Below are 25749 nucleotides of genomic sequence, written 5' to 3'. Positions count from 1 at the left end.
CTCATGTTTGCCAGGCTGCCCCCTTCGCCGCTGCTACCCACCAGGGCTTCCCTACGCTGTCTCACCGCCGCGGAGTCTGGCCTTCCCTTTGTCCCCAGAGCAATTAGACTATGCAGAAATCCTTTCTAAGGAAGCCTTTTGGTAGTAAACAGCCCAGAGTCAGAGGTTTGATTCCTCCTCTCTTTTTTCCCCCCTTTTTTTCCACTTGGATCCTGTAAGGAAATGCCAAGTAGCATAGAGGTAGGAATCCAGCCTCCTTGCCCATCTTATCTTCCCGTATTCCCATCTCCTTTCCCCGGAGGACTGTAAGAACTTTGAGGGCAAGTATAGAAATATAGATTCATCTTTGCATTCCTGGGTGCTACCCAGACCTAGACAAATGTCAGGAATCTCAGAGAAGAAAAGCAGCGGAGTGGAGAAGAAACGTCAGGAATGTTGGAGAAGAAAAGCGCGGGCACGGAGTTGGCGGGAGAACGGGAGAGGGCTGCGCCACGGAGATGAGTGAAGAGGAGCCACTTGAACATCGGACTTGGCCAGGATACATTTCTAGCCGTTTCCTAATAACCTCCCAGCTTACTCGGGCGGCAGGCCAGGGTCCTTCCCCCAACCTGCTTTGGTGGTGGTGGGATTGAGCAGCATGAGGCACTGGGTTTTGCTTCCAGTATCTCCAGGCACTTCGGCTGAGAAGCCTTCCCTGCTGACCTCCTTCCAGAATAGTAACATCCTAGCCATGCCGTAAAGCAATTCCACCTCTTATAAAAGGTGGGCTTCGTGAATAGCTGCCACTTTGACGGGAAAGCGGGAAGGAAGATTAGGATGGAGTATTACTAAGAAGTCTAATACGTGATGGTGCTTTGTTTCTTTTTGTTTTTACAGATTTGTCAGCCAGACTGCTGAAAACGTAACTATCCAGGATGCCCGTACCGCCCCCTCCAGCACCCCCGCCACCGCCCACGTTTTCTCTGGTGAGTGATTCTCCCCATCCATGGCCCATGCACGAAGCAAGCTAAACAAAATTGAACCTGGCACACGTGTATTTGTTTTCAGTGTATTCACATTCTGGCTTAAATATGAATGATATGGTAAGCTTTCCAGGTGCTGCAGTAAATAAGCCAGAGCCTGAGATGCAGCAGATAACAATACGAAAATGTTTTGTAGTCTAAGGTCTCATGTGATGCATAGGACACGCGTGGAATGTGGCTTAGTTAGGTTTCCTCTGCCTCCTCCATCAAGGAGACACGTCCTGTTCATTTGAACATGCTGGCCCAAGACGGTTGGCAGGAGCGGTTCTGCCCAGCCTGCACTGTTTTCAGCTTCTAGCCTTTAACATCTGGGCAGGATAGTCCAGAGACCCAGTCTGCCTGTCTGAAAATGCATCCATTAAAGTGTCCTCCAGACTCACTTTCTTTTTCTCTGCCTTTCGCCATCTTTCTTCCCTCTCTGTTTTTGACAAATAACCCCCATCTTCCACTCCCCCCTCCTCCCCTCCCACTTACTTCGCCCTTTAAATCCATCCTCGCAGTTCCGTGTGTACTTTCCTAAGGAATTTCTTCTCTGGGCTCATCCTGGCCCCCTGATGGACCCATCCTCAGAAGTTAGTGCACCCTCTTCCAGGAAGCCGGCAGCCCTCCCCGCAGTGATACGGAAGGTCTCCCAGACGCATCCCCCCAGTATGTGAGGCCTTCGCTGCTAAGGAGCCTCCCAGTGATGGGCCCTTCACTTTTCACTTGAGGAAACTGGAGCTCAGAGAGGAAAAGTCTCTTGCCTGGGCTTCCATGGTACACATTTTTTATAATCCATCTAAGGCTGGAACCTAGTTGGAAGAAGAGACCATTGATTAGCTCATTGCTATTCCAAGTGTGATCCTCCAACTCCTGGTTAGAGTCCCCAAAAAATAAGTACAGAAATTTAGAGTAAGCGCTTAGAAACACTTATAGCAATCTGATAGTGGTGTTATGTCTATTGTTTCTAAGATTGTATTTTGTGTGTCTTTTTTAAACGGATTCATTTTTCTAATAAGTCATTGTTATTTTACAAAATATTGGTCCATGACGGATTGGAAATTTTTTTCTTAAAAATTCGTCCTTCCCTTAGATAAGTTTGAAAAGCTGTGATCTGGCTAGCATAGAAGGACTAGTTTATATTTCCCCAAAAGTATAGGTTTTGCACCACTGCTGAGTCGTATGTGCCTTGATTTTTTTTTTTAATTTTAATGCTCGTGTTTAATATGTATTCTAAAAGTTATAACTGGCACACCCAGGGTTTAATAGTGAGTTAATTTAAAAGAAATGTTCACTGAGAAATAGTATAGTAAATAATATAGTGAATTAACTTAATGAAAAATATTAAATAATAACACAGGTAGCATGAGAAGATGACAAAAGTCACAAAAGTTGTACCAGAATGGTTGAAGTTTGGGACACCCTGGTTTATCCTATCCACTCATTTCTATCCATTATTACCTGACTAAAAGCAAGATCCTAGAGAGACAGGATATAGAGACGAGAAGATGGAAAGGTTGGTGGCCATCGTAGGACACCATCCAGTGGAACAGCACAGTCAAGAGATAAGTCAGCACCCAAGGAGGTCAGGTGTCAAAATAAATTTTGAGGCAGAACAGGAGGCCAGGGAGGGCTGCTGATCCAAAACCATGAAGAGAACCAACGTGGACGTGGCGCTTAACCTCTAGACGCCTCAGGATTTTTAATCCTTAAAACGAAGACAATAGGTAATTCAAAAAGCTCTTTCTAAGATGTCCAAGGCATGTTGTTAAGTTATAAAAAGAAGTTTCAGAACAATAGAGGATGATCCTATTAGCAAAAGCGAACTGTATATGCAAAGAGCGTTTCTGGAACTGACTGCCAAGAAGCTCTTAACAGGCTTGCTTCAGAGGAGGGTTGGAGGCCAGTGGGGAAAGGGCATTTTATTTATTAATTTTTTTTCAACTGAGATATAATTGACATATAACATTGTATAAATTTAAGGTGGACAGCACATTGATTTGATACATTTATGTATTATAATTACCACCATAGTTTTAGCTAATGCCTCTATCACATCACATAATTATCATTTCTTTTTTGTGGTGAGAACATCTAAGTTCTGGTCTCTTAACAGCTTTGAAGTATATAATACAGCATTGTTAACTATAATCACTATGCTGTACATTAGATTTCCAGAACTTATTCATGTTTTAGTTGCAAGTTTGTACTCTTTAACACCTCCCCATTTCCGGGGAAGGGCATTCTAGACCCCGCGTTTATCCTTCTGTCAGGTTATAGGGAAGGCTCCGGAGTCAGGCTGCCAGGCTTTGAATCCGAGCTCCTCCTCTTACCAGCTGGGTAACTGGGTTGATGATTTAACTTCCCTGTGCCTCAGTTTCCTTGACTCTAAAATGAAAGTCATGACTCACAGGGTTGATGAATTAGTATACTTAAAATGCTAAAAACGGTGCCTGACCCACAGTAAAAGCTATATAAATGTTAGCTGTTATTATCGTGAGCAAGTACTACTTTGTAATTTAACTAAGACCCTTTCAGTTTCATACACAGAGATTCTGTTTAGCCTGCTTCAGGGTTTTTCTTAGCTCTCCCTCTGCCTCTAATAAATAGCTGGGTCAGGTATCAAGCTAAACTTGCCCAGGTTTACTCCTTGTGGCCCTTGCTGGCATCTGTGAAATCAGAGCCTTTCAGAAGGGCTGGGGCGAGCCTCAAAGGACTCTCACGGCTGCCAGAAGTACCACTGGGTTTGGGGAAGACGACTCTCCCCAGGACCAGGCCAGACCAAGCCAGTTTCCAAGTGTGACAGACACACGCCTACTTCCGAGTCCATTTGCTGGCGTCTTAGTGTTCCCACTCCCTAAAAGAACCCTGAAAAAACAAAATCCCAATTTCACAGTAAGAATCTTTCCCAGGAATTCTGAAATTATAGAAAATACCCAAAGGTTTTATTTATTTTTTATTTTTTGGCTGCTCATCGCAGCTTGTGGGATCTTAGTTCCCCGACCAGGGATCAACCCCACACCCCTGCAGTGGAAGCACGGAGTCTTGACCACTGGACCGCCAGGGAAGTCCCCCCAAAGGTTTTAAAGCAGCACCATTGTCAGCTGTGCAGTCTCTGTGGGCTAAGCTTTCAAAGGGATTAGGGAACTATGTTCAATATCCTGTAATAAACCATAATGGAAAAGAATTTAAAAATAAAAAAAATTTTTAAAGGGATTAAACATCAGGAACACCTTAGCCCAGAGGAACATGAAGGGAGTTGGGGGGTAATGGAAATGTTGTATATCTTGACTGTGGCGGTGGCTACACGATTGTATATGTTTGTCAGAATTCACAGGACTGTACACTAAAAGGGTGATTTTACTATTTGTAAATTATACCTCCAATCTGCCTTAAATTAAAAAGAAAAAAATCTCTTGTCAGTGTAACCAGAGGGAATTATTTTCTAAAATTTTGGTGGATTAAAAAAAAATACAGCTGAGCCTTTTTGATAAAGACAATTCTCCTCTTGCACCAGGTTAGTTCCAAAAGACAAGAAAGAGATGTTCTTCAGAGAACATTCTAGAGGATGAAGCCTCATAGTATCCTGCAAATTCCTCTCAGACTTAAAATTCCCTGCTCGTCTCTAGCCATCCACCCCTTGCTCTGTTGGTTACGGCCAGATTGTGGTCTGAATTTTCAGAGACTTTTATCAGGGAGTGACTCTTCCTGCATTAAAAATGAATGTAATGTATTGCTGCATCTGCTCCCAAATGTCTGGGTCTTAAAAAGAGTGACATCGGGTCTAAAACTTGTAGAGAATTTACAGCCTATTGCCAAGAATCTTAATAACAAGCTCCCAATGCGCTAGCTGTCCCCACTGAGTGTTGTACTACACGATTTTAATTCAAAAGATGAATACGAGTTTGTGTGTTTCGTTTCAGGCCAATACAGAAAAGCCTACCTTGAGTAAGTCAGAGCAGGCTGGGAGAAATGCTCTTCTCTCTGACATCAACAAAGGGAAGAAACTAAAGAAGACAGTCACCAATGACAGAAGTGCACCGATATTGGACAGTAAGTGAAAAAAGTTATTTTCCATGGAGATAAATGGTTTATGACCTAACAATCAACTCTACTCTTCCCACCAAAAAAAAAATTTTTTTTTTTTTTTTGGTTAACAACAGCTGCAAAGCTAGCAGAATAAGGGACTGTATCACTCATTGTAGGCCATGGCTCTGGCTTGGGTTCCCTCTAATGCTGCAGGAAGCCAGTATAATAATTCTTTGTCCAAGACACACACAGCAGCAATTCTCTGAATTATTCACAACTCTTTACAGCACTTTCTGGAAATTAACCCTTTGCTCATCTTACCACAGCGCAAAAGGCAGCATGAAATATGGAAAGAGCCCTAGTCTTGGAATCAAAGGATGTAGGTTCGAGCCCTGACCATCTCCAACCCTTTGTCTTCATTTGTAAAATGGAGATAATACCTGTTCTACTACCCTCACAAGTTTGTTGTGAGCATCAAATGAGACAATGCTTCTGAAAGTGTTTTGTTGCCTGGAATGTATAATTCAAGTGTAGTTATGATTATTAGGGGGTTAGAGAGAGAGGAAGTGAGATCACAGCTTTGCTCATTGACCCATCATAAATCTGAGATACTTTCTGGAACAAGGCAGGGTATGTGTAAACAAACAAGTACCCACCATACAGGGCTACTTATTAACATTTACAACAGAATGAAACATTACAGATGGCTAGAATCTACCGGAAGTTAATTATCAGGCCTCAAGACTATCATCTCACACTCCTCACACATTTCCACTGCCAGCCAGATGTGCCCAGAATTCATCCTCGACCACAGATGCCACTTGGACTCAACAGGAATTAGACTGTCCTAAACTCACCAGAGGGAGTTTGGAGACAAGTGAATAACGATGTAGGATTTTAGCCAAGTGGAGGAATTTCTAGGAAAAGTGCCTAACGAGTAGAAGAGAAAGATCAGTGTTAGGTGAGAACATTGGTGAGGGAGGAAGGTGGAAAAGAGGAAGACCAAGACAAAGGCCTTTGAGTTTTGCTCTGTTACCAGGCAAGGTGGTGCAGATGGAATGCACCACACCTCAGTGGAACTAGAGGGTCTTTGACTTTTGATGAAGTCTTACCCCTGGGTCAGAATGCCCACAAAATGGTGTGGTTATTGTATAGTCAATTGCTTAGTTTTCCTGATCTGTGTCACAAGGTTCTCCCTGGGGTTGCCCAGCCCAGTCGCTTCTTTCTGGGGAGCTCTGGTCCAAAACCCATTGAATCGTGGTGCCTGGGATGGGGCCAGAGGAACCCCACAAACTGCCAACCTCTAGACCAGAGCCCAGTGGTTCTCTCCACTACGAGAGGGAGCCTAGGCTCTGGAGAATTCCCTAGATGTTGAAGGAGAATGGACAGTCTGGGGCCTAGTCCTGAATCCACTAGTGGAAGTTCATTATATTCTTCAAGATACACTTCTCTCATTAAATGGAAAAGAGTGTTAGTTCTCCCTCCCATCTGCTCAGTGATGTTTAAGAATGCACTTTGCCTTGTGGACACCAGATGCAACCCAATGCATGCCCTTGTTCATGAACTTAACTGGACGCTAACACTGTTGTTAGAAGCTCTTTGCAAGTGGCAAAGTCCATCCATGGTTTTGTATTTGTTTGCAGGTGAAACCTCCCTGGGTTCTATGTCAAAATGTTGACCATGGTTATACAGGATATAACTCTTGAGGTCAGCTTTGTCCTCCAATTTAATTGTTAGCAGAGTGACCTAGAGCCAGTTAGCTGTCCTCAACTAGTGTAGCTTCTCTATCGGAAAGCTGTACAACTGTTGCAAGTTAAGAACACTAGTGGACGATGTCTGATAGAACAAGTTCATCGATCTCTTTGACTGTTCAATACCAGGTAAAGGTGTCCTATGAAATGCAGTATTGCAGAATGCATCGTTCATCAACCAATAACATTTTAATGTCAAGGGCATTATTAATATTATTGGCAATAATTTAAATGAGTAAAACTTTTAAATTTTATATGGAAGCAATTTTGCATGCACTTCCAGAAATGGTTATTCTAATTTGATATAGCGTACTAGGCGAAGTAATTCTTGTGAGTTCAGTATCAGATTGTTTCTTCTATCAGCAGAGTTCCCATAAGTATCCCAGAAAGTTCCACACCTAGAAAAGATACAGAGCTGACACAGACTTATGATCAATCTAATCCAGAAAAAAAGAAAACACAAATGAATAAATAGAGCTCAGAAAGCAGATTAAATAAAAGATTCAAAGCAGATTTTCTAAAATTAAGGATGCTACAATGAAGTTATTCTTAAAGAATTTAACTTTTTAAGAAAAGTACAAATTTACCAAAAATCATTCATGAAGCTTCAGTGAGCAAGGAAAAAGTTGAAAACTTTATCAAATTACTTTTTCTCTAAAAAGCTTTAGAGCCAGATGATTTTATCAGAAAACTATTTCAGATTTTAAGAAACAACAAATTCAAATGCTATATAAATCATTCCTAAATGTAGGAAGACATGGAAAGCTATCTGTTAGGTATAATGAGATTGGCATGATCTTAATATCAAAACATGACAAAGGCAGCATATATACAGAAAGAAAGCTGGTGTATCAGTGTCTCAGGGGACACGTGGCAATGCCTGGAGGCATTTTTAGTTATCACAACTTGGTGAGGGAGGGTTCCTACTGACACCTAGTGGGTAGAGGCCAGGGATGCTGTAAACATTCTACAGGGAACAAGATGGTCACCCACAACAAAGAATTATCTGACCCCCAAACGTCCGTAGTTCCAAGGCTAAGAAACCCTACTATGGACCACTTATGATCACAGACGAGAGGATACTAACTAAAACCCCAAAAACTCTAATTCAATAGTATGTTAAAAAAAATAATTCACCAAATCCAGAGTTTGTCTCATTTTTAATGTTAGAAAGTCTATATATCCATCATATCAAATAAGGAAAACCATATAATGATCTCAGCAGATCCTGGATAGGCATTTGATAAAATTCCATGCCATAAGAAAGTCTTAAAAACCCAGAGTGGAAGGATCCTTGCTAACCACGAATACTTAGGAAAAAAAGTTATTTCAAAAGTTATTTCAAAGTATGTAACTTGGGGGTTTCCCTGGTGGTGCAGTGGTTAAGAATCTGCCTGCCAATGCAGGGGACACGAGGTCGAGCCCTGATCCAGGAAGACCCCCACATGCCGCCGAACAACTAAGCCCGTGCGCCACAACTACTGAGCCTGTGCTCTAGAGCCTGTGCTCCGCAACAAGAGAAGCCACCTCAATGAGAAGCCCATGCACCACAACGAAGAGTAGCCCCCGCTCGCCACAACTAGAGAAAGCCCGCACACAAGAACGAAGACCCAGTGCAGCCAAAAATAAATAAATAAATTTATTTAAAAAAAAATGTAACTTTGAAACATTAGAGGCATTCTCATTAAAATCAAAACATGATTTCCTTTATTTTTAAAATACTAATAATGTTAATAATTTATGTTTAAGATAAATATATAAATGTATATTTATTCTTTATAATTATTTTAAAATAAATTGTCTTTAAATTAATAAAACATTAATAACTTACACTGTTATGGAAGCTCAGTCATCAAAGTAATTTCTTATATAAAACAGAAATAAGATACACAACTCTTAGAAAAGAAGGCATACACCTTACCTTTATTATTTGCAGAGCATTTGTCTACTAGAAAATCCAAGGTAAAAAATAAATTTTAATTCTGAAAATGCAGGAAAGTGATTTATTAGATATCAAATGAAATTTCCTGATGCCAATAATAACCAAATCCAAAATATAGTAGGAAAAACATTCCTTTCATAATTTCAACAAACAAAAATGTATTTGAAGTGACTCTAAAAGAACTATGGGTGACCCACATCATGAAAATTACAAAACTTTACTGAATAAATCAGAAGACATGGGAAAATATACCAGGTTTCCATAAAGTCTAAATATCATGAAAGTGTCAGTTCTCCCAGATTAATGTGTAGATCTCGTGTAATACTTACCAAAGACTCAACAAGGTTTTCCAGGGGTAGAACTTTAAACAGTACTTAACCTCATAAAACATATATACATACATAAGTTGTTAAGAGACAGTTTTTTAAAGAGGGTATAATCATGGCTCTAATACAGATATAAAATAAACATGTATCAAAGATTTTATTTAGCTCATTAATTAATGAGGGAACCAATATAATGTTATCAATTCAAAGGAGAATTCGAAGTACCACACATATGTAGGCAGGTGAGTGTTGAAATGAATTTACAAATAGGTGCAAAACAGGTCAATCAATTGCATGACACTGAACACAACCAATATGCATTTCTATGGACAAATATCATTTGCATTATTATCAGTTTTGTACAATTTAATAGAGTTGCAGACTAGCTCAAAGGCAATGGGAAATAACCCAGAAGGCTAGACTGGATACTTAGTAATCTTTTTCTTTCTTCTTCTTCCTTTTTTTTCTTGTTTTCTTGTTTGCCTATTTTGAAATCTTTCACAGTTTTTTGGCAACAAATGCAAAATAAAACAAAATCTTTGCATCGTCTCAAGTTGCAAAGATTTAAAACATGTTAAAGTCTACTGTTGGGTTTTATGATATTAAAAAATTGAAATCAACCCGGAAGGCCATCAAATAGGTAGATGGATAAATAAATTACAGTACATTCAGTGTTCTAAAACACAATGCAATCCTTTAAACTCATGTTTTCAAAAAATATTTAGTGACATGGGAAATGCTAACAATAAAGTATTGACTGAAAAAAGCAGGCTGAAAACTATGTAGTGAATTTGGTCGTGAGAAAAAATATGTAAAATGAAAAAACAAAAAAAAAACACCAAAACCTGGCAGGGAAAAATACACCAAAAAAGTGGGTATTTCAATGAAGCAAAATTATGGGATATTTTATTTTCTTCTCCTTTATTCTTACTGTTTCCTTTCTTCTCACCTTTTATTGCATCTCCTCCCTTAAGACTTTCTTTCTTTGAAGATACTTTTATTTACCAAATCCTATGATACACAATAGATATTAACTCATGTGGCAGCCAGCCAAGCAGGGGAAAGTCATTATCTATTACTGATTCTTCTACCTCTGGGCTTGCGACTGCCCTGGAGTAGAAAGAACCCTCTGCTTTTCTGACGGAGGATAGGGTGAATCCTTAAAAGTCCTACCCTTTAATGAAATTCCAGGTGTCCACCATGGGCTTAGGTTCTGCCAGCTCCCTGTTATATTGTGATTGTTTACTTGGGCGAGGACTGGTAAAGTTCTCTGGTGGTGTCTTCATACATGTGTAAAGGCTGTGTTTTCTTCCTTCTGCAGAACCTAAAGGAGCTGGTGGTGGTGGCGGAGGCGGCAGTGGGAGTTTTGGAGGGGGTGGACCACCCGGTTTGGGAGGACTGTTCCAGGCTGGGATGCCAAAGCTGAGATCCACAGCCAACAGGGAGAGTGGTAAGGAGAGTTTCCTTCCTTAGTTACTGAAGACCAGGCTGAGTCTGGCGGTTTTGAGACTTGGCATCCCCTCTAAGGCATTGTGCCCTGTGAAACATTTTAGATTTCTTGAAATGTTAACACTGTTTTATAAGAGGGACTCAAGGGACTTTCCTGGTGGCACGGTGGTTAAGAATCCGCCTGCCAACACAGGGGACATGGGTTCAAGCCCTGGTCCAGGAAGATCCCACATGCCACAGAGCAACTAAGCCCGTTCTCCACAACTACTGAGCCTGTGCTCTAGAGTCTGCGAGCCACAACTACTGAGCCTACGTGCCACAACTACTGAAGCCCGCACACCTAGAGCCTGTGCTCCGCAACAAGAGAAGCCGCTCTGCAATGAGAAGTCCGCGCACCACAACGAAGAGTAGCCCCCGCTCGCTGCAACTAGAGGAAGCCTGCGCACAGCAACAAAGACCCAACGCCGCCAAAAATAAATGAAATAATTTTTTTACAAAAAGAGGGACTCTATTTAGCATCTTTTTTTTTTTTCTTTTTAAATCAGGATCAGACAGCTCCATCGAGCTGTTAAATATTTGCCCAGTGTCCTTGGGGTAACTTGTACTTTTTTGTACTTTTCTAAAGGGTAAGCTAGAGTGGGAAGAAAAGGAAGGAGCAAATGGGACTTGCCACCCCTGGAAACTCTGCCTGGTGACCTGGCAGATTCAGCTTTCTTTGTGAGGTAGTCTGACCCACCTGTTGAGTGTAGTAAATACTTGTGGGTCTCTTTTCAAATACACAATGGAGCATGTCATATGAAATATAATTACGTATCTCACAAAACCTAAAAAGGTGTTTTGCCTGACATGTGGCATTTTAGAACTAGTGATTCTAAGTATTCTCTGCAGGAAGCCATGGAAATGAGTCCTACAGGATTGTCTGTGAACACGATGGCACAGAAAAAAGTTAAACCTGGTCATGCCTAAATAAAATACCTTACAGAGTGTGTGAGGCTCTCCCCTGACTATGACAGAAGCTCAAGAAATTTCCCCATGAAACTTTACTTTTTAATGTTTACTGTGTTAGAAGAATTTTATTTCTAATTCCATGGTCTTTTAAAATGTCCACTGGGAAAGTGTGAAACTGTCACATTCATATGAAGATAAAGTCACTGAATCCTCAGGGTTACCTGGCTATTTTAGTTTTGGATTGTCAACATCTAGAAGGAGACTCAAGAATATGAGAGATTCTATCTTGCCAGGCCTGCATTTAAATTTGTTTATTTAAAACCCACTGAAAGGACTTGAGGCAACTGACAAATGTATACATTCAGTACTTTAACAGTAGGTGAAGAAATTCAGGCAAAAGACAACTGGAAGTAAAACAATGAAATGAAGATGGAATTTAAGTTAGTACACAAAATGCTACAGTATTTGCATAGTATACTATCTGCATAATGGGTCCCATCCCTGTAACGTATATGTGGATAGTAACTGCACCTTTAATCCAAATTTGGAAGGTAAAACTTATCACAAGTTGGTGACATAGAACTATACCACACAGTCAAGGAAAATATAGCTCATGTCTAGTGCTAAAGTCAAAATAAAAAATTCTTTCTAGAGTTCATAAATCCAGCCAGATGTCTCTCATCGTGCCTTGGATAAAATCTGAACGCCTTCTGGCCGACAAGGCTCTCTATGACCCGGCCCCTGCCAGCCACTCAGGCTGCATTTCGTAGGGTTCTCCTCCATGCTCACTGTGCCCCCCACACATAAAAGCCTTGGTTTTTTAACCTGAAGCTCATTTCCACCTCAGGGTCTTTGCACCTGCTGGCCCTGACTGAAGCACTTCTCTTCCTCCTCTCCATGGCGGGCCTTAGCTCAAATGTCACATCCTCAGAAGGGCCACCCCCATCTAACCTGGCCTCTCTGGGCATCCTTCATCTCATCAGCCTATTTTAGTTTCTTTTTAGTCCTTATAACTATCTGAAAATATTTATGTTTACTGGTTTTTTGTTTATCTCCCCCAGAAGAACATAAACTACAAGAGAGCCAGATCTTTTCTGTTTTGTTTACTCCTCTGCCTCTAGCATCTAGAATAATGGCTGACGTATAGTATAGCAGGTTAATATTTGGTATATTAATTAGCTCATAGTTGAACTGGGTAAAGTTTTTTCAGACTAAGCATTTTACAAGAATTAGTTTAGGTTCTAAGAGACTCTGGGGTGGTGGTTTGGGTTTTTCCATAACTTTGGTTCCTCTTTAGCTCTTCCCTTTGTTGAACCAAAGTAGTTGAATATTAATTGTGTATTAATAGTAGGGTTGTTCTGTCCTGTCAGTATTAAAGTGGAAGTTGACCTAGTAGGGAAAAACGTTGTATAGTTGCCTACTTGTTGGTAGATTAAGACCATCCACTGGTGTCAACTCTTTTAAACTTTGACAGTTTCTTTTTCCTTTGACAGTTTCTTATTTCAATCATAACTCTTCCACTATATTTTTCCATTCTCTCTTAGAAATTTACCTTTAAAGGTTCTAGGTAAGCCCTCCCATACAGAAACTTATATTGGGATAACTAATTTCTTCATCTAAGAAAGCTACATTATTTTTCAAACCTGAGAGGTACAGGGTGGGGGGACAGGGATAGTGATGGCGAGAAAAGAAAATCATTAGCAGAAATCCCATGTACCAGTGCCATCCTGTTCTCGACCTCTTGTAATGAACGGATGTCTCCAGAACTCTTACCAACCTCATCCTGGTTCTTGTCCATCCATAATGCCAAGAGAGCTCTCCAGAATCCCTTTGAAAGCTGATGGGTTGTGGAATCTGGGAGTAGAAGAGAAACAGAGAGCTGTGATCTGTCCCTCTGCTTCCAGGAAGGACACACAAAACCTAGTTTATATAAGTAATAGTTACCTGTCGTTTGCAGCATCTAGGAAAGGGCTTCCAGTAGCTGGCAATTTACTCTAGTTCTCTGATTGCCTTTAAGGTTCCTAACTTTCTGATTTTTTTTTTTCTGTTCTTCAGATTCTGGAGGGAGCCGACCCCCGATTTTGCCACCAGGAGGAAGACCGACATCTGCCAAACCTTTCTCGCCCCCAAGTGGCCCAGGGAGGTTCCCTGTGCCTTCTCCAGGCCACAGAAGCGGACCTCCAGAACCTCAGAGGAACCGAATGCCTCCCCCGAGGCCCGACGTGGGCGCGAAGCCTGATAACATTCCGCCTCCAGTGCCTAATACTCCAAGACCCGTTCAGTCAAGTCTGCACAACCGGGGGTCCACCCTAGTGCCCGGGGCCCCCAGGCAGCCCAGCCCCGGGCCGACTCCTCCCCCTCTCCCCGGAAACCGAGGGGCTGCTTTCGGGGGAGGCTCCACCCGCCAGACCCCGTCAGGCTCCTCCTCGCCCTTCTCCAACCGGCCTCCCCTCCCCCCTACCCCGAGCAGGGCCTTGGATGACAAACCCCCTCCTCCGCCCCCTCCAGTGGGCAGCAGGCCCCCCATCCACAGGGAGGCCGTCCCTCCGCCTCCCCCTCAGAACAGCAAGCCCCCGGTGCCCTCCACCCCGCGGCCTTCCCCCTCCGCGCAGGCCCCGCCCCTGCCCCCCAGCCGGCCGGGCCCTCCCCCAGTGCCCCCAGGGTCCGGTGGCGGGGGCGGCGGCGACGAAATCCCGAGGCTCCCACAGCGGAACCTGTCCCTCTCGTCGTCCTCGTCGTCGTCATCATCTGCGCCTCCCTTACCTTCACCTGGGCGGTCGGGACCTCTTCCTCCCCCGCCCAGCGAGAGACCCCCTCCTCCAGTGAGGGACCCACCGGGCAGATCAGGTATGGCCAGAGCGCGGTGAGTTGTGCCCCTGTGACCCAGCCAGCCCAGAAGTCACTACCAACTGCACACGAAGAGAGCCCAACAAAAGCTTAAGTGAACTCTTGGGCTGCTTTGACCTTGGAAGTGACACATAACCCATATGATTTCCTCTTGGCCTCACATAACCTCTGAAGAGAGTGGGACCCATACTTCTGTCCTCGTTTCAGAAGTGAGGAGACTAAGTAACCAATGAAGTGAAATGATCCCAAGCGAGTTAATAAAGAACAGGCCACTCACTCACCTTCCATCTCACCACTCTACCTGACATCTCCTGAAAGGGAATTTCTGCTGTCTTAACTGGGAACTAAATACCCATCTCCTGCAGGAGGGCCCATTATTCCAACAAGAAGGGCAGTTATTTAAGAGTGAATGCACTTCCCCTGTACTTCTCTTCATCGGTCAAGTTTTGACACATACTAGAGTCCATTTTGCTGTCTGTTCACATCTCTGACACATAGATCCCTTGGAGAATCAGATAAAGGTATAATAAGGCCTTCTCTCCATAAAAATGCTCATAAGCATAAACTCAAAATTGCCTGCTGTTTCATGGATTGAAGGACCTGCTGAAGCCCATCTGTGTCCCCACCCAGGGCTGGAAACCTGGATCTAAGGGGAGAACCTGCACAGTGTGAAATGAAGTGTGAGGAGTCTGTACTCTCTCTCCTACTTTTAATAGGTGCTTGTTTGTTTTCTGTTTGTTATTGATGGATTCAGAAGAACTATCTAGTTTTGGAATTTAACCTTACCATACCTACAGGATGTCTGGAAATGGGGCATTTTGTGCTCTGTGAGAAGCTAACTGACCTTTGACCCCCTGACCTCAGGAACCTAATAAACACTTTTTTAAAATAGTCCTCAAACTTGACCACATACTGGAATCACCTGGGAGCTTTAAAAACCACCATGCCTGGGTTCCTACCCCAGGATTTCTGGTTTCATTGGTCTGGGTTACAAACTGGGCATCAGGATATTTGGAAGCTCCCCGGTGCCTGTAATGTGTAGCAAAGTGAAAACCACTCCTTCAAACCACTTTGCCAGGGAGAGTCAGCTACAAATATAAAAAGTTGGTAGTCTATTCAGTCTAGACATTGTGGCAGCTCATTAAGTATGCTTCAATGAACAAATAAGAACAAGTAGTCAGATGAATGAAATGCATCATTTTCTTCTTATCCAACAGGTATGGATTTTCCCACAAAATGGCTGAGGAGCTGTTTGCTTGGTTCTACCAAATGATTTAATCAACAGATTAAATATTCCCCCAAATAGGATAGGCAGTGATATATATTTGTTGTTTCTTTCAATTACATTAAGTCATACCTGTTTATTGTACAAAATACATAAAAGTATAATGAAAATAAAAATCATCTATAATTCTGCCACCACCATCATCCAGATATAACATTGTTTATATACCCTTTCAGTCTTTTTTAAATGCATATATATACATGTTTGCAAAATTAGTATCATACTACATATATTGTTTGCTAATTTTCTTTTTATTTAATTTAGCTCATTATTTTCTGACATGATTAACTCTTCTTTTACAACCTGACTTTCAATGGCTGCATAATATTAAATCCCACAAAAGTACCTTGGCTTATTTATTAGTCACGTGGTCATACGGGCCATTTCTAGAGTTTTGCTATTGCAGATAATGCAGGGATACATTCTTGTAGCCAAATATTTGTGCACGTCTCTGTGTATTTCTTTTGGATGAAGTCCTAGGAATGGAATTCCTAGGACAATGGATGTACACAGTAAACTATGGATTTCATAGGTATTGCCAAATTAGCCTCTAGAAAATTCCCACCAATTTACATTTCCATAAGGAACCTATGAGAAGTCATCAAGGGCCATCTATATTTTGAGAGGTGGCTTGGCTTCATTGTTAGGGGAGTGTTTTAGAATTTGACAGAATGGAGTCAAATCCTATTCTTCCACTCATTAGTGTACTGATTTGGGCTCTTTAACCTTCCAACACCTCTGAGGCCTCACCTGCTGTCCTGATGCTCCTCGGGGCTGTTGTAAGAATTAAATGAGACCAGTGTGTATAGTGGTTATCTTACTTCCCCCCATGTAGTAGCATTCAACAAATGATCGTTTTCATTATTATACTGCCAACAGGAAATAGAAATCTGTTTTCTGTTATGCTTGCCTAGGTTTGGAGCAGAGGGCTGGAAGGTTGGAGAGTAAGGAACATGAACAGTTACTTTAAAAGAGAGAGAGATCAAGTTGATCAGGTTACGTAGTACCAGGCCCCATAGTACTGGAAGTCTAGTTTGCATTCGGTGACAGTTATGTGGTGGTACTACCACTGCCATTAAGCCCACAGCGTGTGAGCCACTTCTCCCCCCAGTAAATCTACTCATACTAACTAGGACTCCAGCAGTGAGAAGTAGATGGGGCAATGAATAAACCCTACCAGATTAGGCACTGAAGACTCCTTGAGAGACGAACCAGGGCTGGGCATGCCTCCCACCTCCATCAGAGATCTGGGTGGGTCATTCACTTTAAGGTCCTCTAGTTGGATTCTGAATCTGTAATTAACAAGACATATTTATACTTATAGCACCATAAGACATTGTGTTTACATAAAGATGTCAGCATGTTGCTAGTGGAACACACCACTGAAGGTCAGGAATAATTACTAAGGCCATTTTGATTTGCATGAGAGATGCTCAAGTTCTTTTTTTCTTTTTAAAAATTTACTCATGACCCAAACAGCCTCTGCATTTGGAGGATGGGAAAAGCAAGATATGTTCCTTTGTACTATCAAAAAGAATTTAATTTGAATTATTTACTAAGAACTTAAAATTTTCTGATTATACCACACCACTGCATTTTTAAAACATGGTTTCAAATACTATATAATACTTTTTATTTGCTTTTTGACTAAGTATTTCTGGCAACAGTGCAGTGAGAAAGGTGTTCTTTCGTAGACAGGAAATCAAGTTCCACAGGACAACCAGCCTGCACAGGGTCAGGATACTGCACCAGCATTTACAGCCATGCACATCGATTAGCTGATTGTCACTCCCTCTGTTAATCTGACTCCCCAGAGAGGAAGAACCAAGAAGGAACTCCTACTGTTCTCGGGATAACTGATGTTTGGTTTCCTGATCCCCCTTCTGCCTGGAAATAGATCATATGCATCACAGAAACATGCTTGTATAATTAGCGGTAATACTATGCATTTAAAGAACTTAGTCCCTCTGGAGACCTAAAATAAGTTCATAACTATCTTATTTTTAAAACAGCATTTACTTAATAAGTAACATGTCACAGTAATTAGTTCAACAGCTATTTAAAAGGAATTTTAAATGTTTTTTAAAGTATACAGTTGTCAATATAAACAAATGATTACCATTGTCAACTGCATCACCTCCAATCTCAACTCAAAGCCAAACAGCCATTTAGCTATCAATGTGCACTTGTTCCACGTATGTGTGTACATTTGTGCATTTCTGTGCTTATATGCGCCTAATCATTTCTTGGCTAAACCTCCTAGGAACTCTCCACCATTTCTCCACATTCCCTAGTAAAAGGGCATGTATCCAGCAGGCACTCAATAATTGCATGTTGATGACCATGATGATAGTAATGTACAGTGTAAGGTATAGCACTAAATGTCATTTTTCTTTTGCTCCAGGCCCTCTCCCACCACCTCCTCCAATGAACAGAAATGGCAGCACATCTCGGGCCCTGCCTGCCACCCCTCAGTTGCCATCCAGGAGTGGAACAGACAGTCCCAGAAGTGGGCCCCGGCCTCCGCTTCCTCCCGACAGGCCTGGCACTGGGGTGCCTCCCCCACCTCCACCATCAACATCAATTAGAAACGGCTTCCAAGACTCTTCATGTGAAGGTGAGGTGTGGTCCCGGCTCCTTGGAAATGTACAAGCTATAGTAGGGCAGCAGTTGAATGGCAGGTGTGTTTGTGTCTGTTTGTATGTTTGCATTAACATTTCGTGTTTGTGTGACCCTCATTGTTATCATACTGCACAGCACTAATCTAAGCACTCTAGGGCCCACCATGATTTCAAATGAAAAATAGTAATCCCCCTTCCTCCACTCCCCAAAAAGGCAGATCATTTTTCTCTGTTCCTTGTTTGAGTCTCATTTTGGTTAACTTTCCAGAGGTTCCAGAATTCTGAAAAGAACCATTTTTGTAGCTAACCTTATACCTACCTTTCTGAACAGTTCATGGTGGGTAAGAGGCCCAATGGCCTGCAGATATTGAGCAGCTTATCTCTGCCATTGTTATCAGAGGGTCCTAGTTATTCCTTCCACTGATGAAGGAATAATTAAGAAAGGCATCCCAAACCTTAGTCCCCAGCTCCTGAGAGGGACTGGCTGGGTCCTAGTCACTCTAGTTAAAGTCACCTGGATCTGTCTTTGGTTTGATATGCAGACCACTATATTTTATCGCTGTGCTAATCAGTGACATTTGTAGCACTTCCGGCTTTTCTCTAAACTTCTAGACATAAAACCAGAAGCGATCTCTGCCATTCTCTCTGTATTTCATTCTGTGCCTTTCGTTACATAAGTCTTCCGAGAAGATTGTCTGTTACTGAAGATATTGTTTGTTTCTCTCCCTCAGATGAGTGGGAAAGCAGATTCTTCTTCCATCCGATTTCTGATTTGCCACCTCCAGAGCCATATGTACCAACAACCAAAAGTTATCCCAGTAAATTGGCAAGAAATGAAAGCCGGAGTGAGTATTTCTACGAGGGCAATTGGATGCCTTCATACTTGAGTAGCCTGGGTTATACACAACTGAGGGTTGTATAGGAAATCCAGGTCTCTTGCCTGGAGTCGGGCGATTTCAGAGAAATCACTCCTGGATTTGGAACCATATAAACTCTAGTAAACTCCCTTTCTACACTCACTGAGGAAAATGGAGACATCCAGAATGCATATGAGAAATGATTATTTTAATGTGTCATTACAAGCTCAAAATACCTTTAGTTTGCTAGTAGGTTAAATTTTATTATTTTGCTTGTTTGGACAATCTTTCCCCATTTTGATCTTCCTAAGATGGCACAATTAGAGCCATCTTCTATTCCTACTAGTTTTGAGACTGGCAGAATGTCTAATTATAACAAAAACTCACTGTAACTGCCTTGATCGTTTAAATATAATCATAACTTTACAGAGCATTACATGAAAATTTTAAGTATACCCATAATCTCTCTACATAACATAACAGATATTTTCATTTTACTAGGTTGTCTTCTAATTTTTATCCATCTAATTCTGATTAATTTATACAGTTTAATAATTATAGAGTATGGGTTTTGCTGATGAGATTTATATAACATTGCTGAGTAAACACTTCCCTATTTTATCACATGGTTTTTATTCTACAGAATTCCATCAAGTCAGCATATAATAATTTAGTTTACCATTATTGGACATTTAGATTGTTTTTTTCCTTATAGATGTAATGCTACCATAAAGAAGTGAATCAGTTTTCCCCTACTGAAAAGAAATACGTGAACAAGAAGAGGAAATAGAAAAACTGATATTTCACAACAATAAATGTATAGAACTAAGGAAGAATTAGCATGAAATATACATATATCACTGATGAGGCCCCATCTTGGAACAGCCTTAGCTTCAGACCAAACTCCCAAGCCAGAAATGAGTGGAGAAAAAGTGTTTGAGCATGTCAAAGAACTGTCACATGATCCTAGTCTTGTCCTCATTGCCCAGCAGAGTTCCTTCATGTACTCTGAGCCTAATGACTCTTTCTTAACACACAGTTCTTAATTTTTGCTTGGTTGGTTCCCAGCCTTAGAGCAGATTAATATCAGCTGAAGTCAAGGTTGGTTAGAAGCAAAATCACTGACTTCGGGGAGAAGAGATAGGTGGCAGTCTTGGGTTAAAGGAGGAGCTAGGAACACAGAGCTCTGCTAGGTATCACAGCACTGGACAATACAGTTGTTTCTGTTGGGTTATTAAGAACAAGACAAATTGTGCTTTGTGCTTCTGTTGAAGAATTCAAAGAATTAGAAAATATTTTAGAAAAATTTCCCTGAAAAAAATGCCAGAAGTAAATAGAATATTGCTGCTTGAAAGGACAAGTTTAATTCCTAGAAAAACTTATTTATGTGGAATACTGCATTCTAGATGATGCCTAATAAAAGAGGTATAACTGTAATAAAATTATCATACAAGAGTTGGTGGTTGAAATTTTTGGTGAAAAAGTCTTCACGTAGGAACAGCATCCTCGAGTTCTCTTCCCCCACCCCACTCTGTGCTATTTGTATATTTACGTCAATAACAGAGCCATCCTCCCCAGCCCCTCTAGATTTTTAATTTAATAGCTGAACACATTCCTTCCCCCCAACTTCCTGTCTTTATGACTGTCCACAGCTTGAGAACTGGAACTAGGCCCTGCTCACTACTGCATCTTCTGAAAGTGGCACAGAGCTTGAAATACAGCAGCATTTAAAAATATTTCTTAGATCGGTAAATTAATTTCCACAGCCCTCCAAAAATGTTTTTGTAGCTTTAAAAAAATATTTCTAGCATTGGGCATGTTTAATATTTTATAATGATAATGGATCATCTCTCTAACACAAAAAAAGTACTATGGAGTGGTTTTATCCTGCTCCTGTACCTGCCTCAGCCTCCAGGCCCACTACCTGGTAGGGCACCCAGACAGCCCTGAACAGTGCCTCCTAATTGCAGCTTTGCACAAGGCCAGCCCTTGTTTTGCTCAACATTTGTGGTGTGTCAATTGACAGTCAAGTCTCCATGACAGATAGCTGATTTACACACAGATGAGTCTTTCCTCAGGTCCCTGCCCAAGAAAAGACTTGGTTGGGATAAAAACAGGAAGAGGCAAGGTAATGGACTGCCACTGTTTTCCTCTAACTCCTCCCCTTGCTCAGAGATTTGTTCTAACTCAGGAATCCCTAAGTGGGCTACTTTGGTTGCTGTCAGGGAAGTGGTGGCCTGCTGAGGAATCCATCAATGCCAGTCCACCTGAGTATCAGAACTGTGGCCTTAGCAGACCTACTCCATTGACTCAAGTCCCTGGTAGACCTACTCACAGCATCTGAGCACCTGGTTTCATGCCTAACACCTGTTAGATCCTCAAAACAAAATGTGCATGGGACAAATGAATTTTTTAATTGTGAATGGATTTTAAACCTAGTTATGGCATGCTGACAGCCCATGAATATGCATAGTTTTTAAAAGAACACTATCAATAGAGTGAAGAGAAAACCCATGAAATGGGATAAAATATTTGCAAATCATATATCTGATAAAAGGTTAATATCTGGAATACATAAAGAATTCCTACAATTCAACAACAACAAAACAACCCAATTTTTAAAATGGTTGAATACCTGCACAGATATTTCTTGAAATAAGATATACAGCTTGCCAATAAGCACATAAAAAGATGCTCAACATCACTAATCATTAGGAAAACACAAATAAAACTACAAATAAAACTACCACTTTACACCTATTAGGATGGCTGCTATCAAAAAAGCATTGTTTAGAAATTAGAAGATATCTAAATGCCCAAAAAAAGGGGAATGATTAGATAAATAAACTACAGTATACTTATATAATAGAATGCAATGTGTCATTAACAATTATATTTGTAAAGAGTAATGACTTTGAAAAATGTTCAAATGGACTATATATGATCCTGTTTTTGGAAGGAAAAAGGGAACTGTTTATATATGGAAAATATACATATAATGTTATTGGTTATCTCTGGGTGGTAAAAGCATTGGTGAATTTTTGTTTTGTTTTTCTCATCCGTATTTTCTCAATCTATAATATATATATTATATGTAATGTATAATCACACATACTACGTGAAGAGAAAAAAAGTGACTTTTTAAAAACTTTAAGTTCGCACAAGTACTTGGTAGCCAGTGGTAGGTCATCCTTCTCTAGTAAAATTTGTTCAGATCCTTACTTGCTTCTTCCCCCTCATCTCTCATGCACATGTGCAAGTTATTTACAGCCTTGATCATGGCGGGGGGCGTGTAGTGGGTTCTTTTGCAACCATTCTTAAGTTTTACAGTGAGAACATAAGCTTTCTAACCAAAATTTATATTTTGTCTATTTTTTCATCAAGGTGGATCCAACCGAAGAGAAAGGGGTGCCCCACCCCTTCCTCCTATCCCGAGGTGATCCTTGCCTGCTCTTCTCCACCCAAGCCCAAGAGCTCCTTCTGCTGTTGCTGTCCAAGTCGCACACCCTCCTTCTCTTGTCTTCCCTTGTCCCCTTCATGATGGCAATAGGGAAGAAGGGAGGTGATGTGGGAATGCATGTGTGCAGGGTGTGTATGCAGTAAAGAAATGCACCTCGCTTTTTATATTGTGTATATTCTTAAAGCTATTGCTTGCTTCAGCTATAGCCTGTTGGCTGCTTTGGGGATCAGTATAGGCTTTTGTGGCAAGTAGGCAGCGATGAATTGTGTCCCAGCTTTCAACCCATGAAATTCAAACATTCACTGCTTTTTTGCTACAGATCACGATATTAAGGTCCCTGAGAGCTGTTTGCTTCCATGCCTTTTTTGCATGTTTGGCCTCCTGTTTCCATGAACCACAGACCACCTAAGCAAGTTGCTTATATGAAATGTTTGCAGTTACAGGCTGTCCAATCTTTGGCCGTCTTGGACAGAGCTGTCCAATAGAAATATAGTGTGAGCCACATATACAATTTTACAATTTCTAGTAGCCACATTAAAAAGGAAAATAGGTGAAATTAACTTTAATATATTTTATTTAACCGACATCCAAAATATCATTTCAACCTGCAATCAATATAACAATTTTAATGAGATATTTTATATTCTTTTTTTGGTACTAAGTCTTCAAAATCTGGTATGTATTTTACACTTAGAACACATCTCCATTCAGACTTGTCACATTGCAAATGCTCAATAGCCACACATGGTTGGTGGCTTCCATGTTGGACAGCACAGGTCCAGAAGATAGAGGCTAGTGCAAAAACCTCTTGTTTAAAAAACGAAAAAGCAAGATGAGCTTTAGCAATTCAAGAGGTAACTAAAAATAAAGTTAGGACCCAACACCTTGTTTGGCAAACAGCTTTCCTTAGATTTTTCTCCCTTATTTCCCTCTTCCCTGGAAATCTGTATGCAGATGTTGCTTCACAGTACCAAGGTCAGAAATTGATATAATAGGGTTTACAGTCATGTGGAATAAAGCCATTGGAGAGAAACTGAAAGCCAGTTGGGGCTCTGGGGCTTAGAAGCAGCTGCCTTGAGCTCATCTGTCGGTTGGCCTCCTGCCTTATGCATGGGAAGTGGCTTCATTCCTCTCCAGCTCAGCGTGCTCCTTAGGGCAGGAGGCTCATAGGCTCCATAGTTGTGGGGAAAGTCAGGGAAAGGTAGCAAATCAGAAATGTGGAAGAAGGGGACAGTTTTGAGTTGATGGACAAAACTCTAAAAATCTAAATCTGGTGATTATGGGGTTGAGAGAAAGAGACTGCTGCAGGAAATTGGAGGGAACTTGTTTTGAATCTTTCTGGGAGAATCATTTGCCTTGGATCTATGCAAATAAAGCTCCCCCAGAGGACCATAGGGATGAGCCAGCCTTGCCCTTTTTGTATGGTTTTGTTTACAAAACTTTACTGGGACTTTTAAATCTAGCTATACACTTGGAAAAAAAGATTTCCATTTAGATGTTTTATATGGTTAATTATGTTTAAAATTTACCATTACTTATTTTTTTAAAGTTCACAGCTATATATGTATATGTATATCTACCTAAACTTTGTATTATGGTTTCAGTGAATTGTTCATGTATTACTGGGAGATGCTAACAAGAAATCAATCCAAAGAAAAATTTGAAAGAAGCATTCCTATTTATAGAATAAATGTTTCATTTATATAAAAGCAAAAGAACTTAGAGTTCTAATAATGGGATGTCTAATAACTTATGAAGTTGCCCATTTGAATCTGTTGTATTTTTATAACTTTCCTTGCCAAAGTCCTGGGCTTATTAAGTACATTAGAGAATTTGGGTTCCCCGCCCACCACCATTAATTTGTCTTTCATACGTTCACTTGAGGGCCTTTACCCAAAGAAAATCAAGAAACATAAAGGTGTAACAAGCTTGGCAAAGTATTTTCAAAAAAAGTTTTTAATCTCTAATATTTTGGTAATATAGCAGCAGCATCTTATTTTGAATTCTTTGATCAGATATCAATAGTTGGTAAAAATCCCTATGATAAAGCCTAATGACCCACTTCAGAAAAGATGGAGTTGGGCCTTCCTAGCAAATATGGCAGAGAAAAGTCTGACCCAAAGAAAATGGGTCTGAATTTTGTAAAGTGTAGTAAGTATGGCCAATTTCCTTATATATCCCAATTTTGCAGATACCATCCTAAGTTTGAAGCAGGGTCACAGCTCAAAGTTGCTATTCATCCAGGATAGAGATGTTTTAAAATGTATTTTTTAAGTGAATATTCCATTAATACATGTACACCCTTTCTTTGAAAGTTAGAAACCTAATCACATCCCAAAGTTTGAATGAGGTTCTATGCTAAAATCGTCAACTATGGCAGATCACAAAAATTAATAGTTACTTCCCTGAAACCAGAGCTTACATATGTTTTTTCCCCATAAAATTTCCAGATAAATGTATTCAAGATGCAATACAGTATCTTAATATTCACATATTTTATAATGAAATGTATTACAGTATTAAAATTCAGTGTTCAGTATTTATTTCAATATGCATTTTATTTAGTAAAAACCAAGAAAAATGTTTAATCCAGTGGTGCCTTACTTGGTGATTTGCAAGAAATTGACTTTTTATGTCTAAGTAGCAGATTATTTGCATATTTGTAAGAACTGTTAGGCCTTTATAGTTTAACTTGTAATACCAATTTTGTTATTTTAGTAGCAGAAATGTGATGACTGTTAAAGTGCCCAAAATTTTCTGGCATGAAATTAATTTTTCCCTATTTATAGTCAGGGGCTGTAAAGAAAGAAAATGTTTTTCATACCACTGCATTATGTAAACATGCACATTTTGGTACCTATGTCATCAGGGTAGTTTATATGGTGGGGTAGGACCTACCCTAGACATCTGTGTCTTTGTAAGTTAGCCAGACAATAAATAAATGCAGAATGATAAGACTGTCATCTGGTGGGTTTTATTTTAAGTACTCTCTATACAAATATAAATAAATGAAAAAGCAAGTGTCTGTTTTCTGCTTTATACTCTGGTAAAGAAAGACAAACTCAAAAAAAAAAGAAGAAGAAGAAGATCCACAAAGTAAGTAAATATTCAGTGCATCCACTTTCTAATCCCCTTGATTTCCTGAGAACTTGCATTTTAGTCAAAATCTGTAGTCTGCTTCCTTGAGGCAAATGCTGCTTCTACTCTGAAGTAAAGGATGGATGGTGGAAGCA

The 25749-nt window shown here is 40.6% G+C and overlaps 1 protein-coding gene across 3 annotated transcripts in view; it reads left to right on the top strand.

The window, feature by feature from the left end:
• WIPF1 (WAS/WASL interacting protein family member 1) overlaps positions 1–25502 on the top strand; it is a 114469-nt gene extending 88967 nt beyond the window's left edge. For 2 of the 3 annotated variants that reach the window (XM_079925263.1, XM_079925262.1), the window contains exons 2-7: positions 877–965; positions 4925–5054; positions 10371–10499; positions 13502–14293; positions 17983–18195; positions 18931–19707. In XM_079925263.1, the coding sequence (XP_079781389.1) occupies positions 915–965; positions 4925–5054; positions 10371–10499; positions 13502–14293; positions 17983–18195; positions 18931–19121 (1506 nt within the window). In that variant the 5' untranslated portion in view covers positions 877–914 and the 3' untranslated portion in view covers positions 19122–19707. Of the gene's footprint in view, positions 1–876; positions 966–4924; positions 5055–10370; positions 10500–13501; positions 14294–17982; positions 18196–18930; positions 19708–22440 lie in introns of those variants that run through there. The other variant, XM_079925264.1, reaches the window with a different exon arrangement.
• The last annotated feature ends 247 nt before the right edge of the window (positions 25503–25749 follow it).

The sequence above is a fragment of the Stenella coeruleoalba genome (genome assembly GCF_951394435.1).
Source record: "Stenella coeruleoalba genome assembly, chromosome: 6".
Taxonomy (NCBI): Eukaryota; Metazoa; Chordata; class Mammalia; order Artiodactyla; family Delphinidae; genus Stenella; species Stenella coeruleoalba.
Note: the sequence above shows the minus strand (reverse complement) of the source record. Positions and strands in the feature narration are given on the sequence as shown.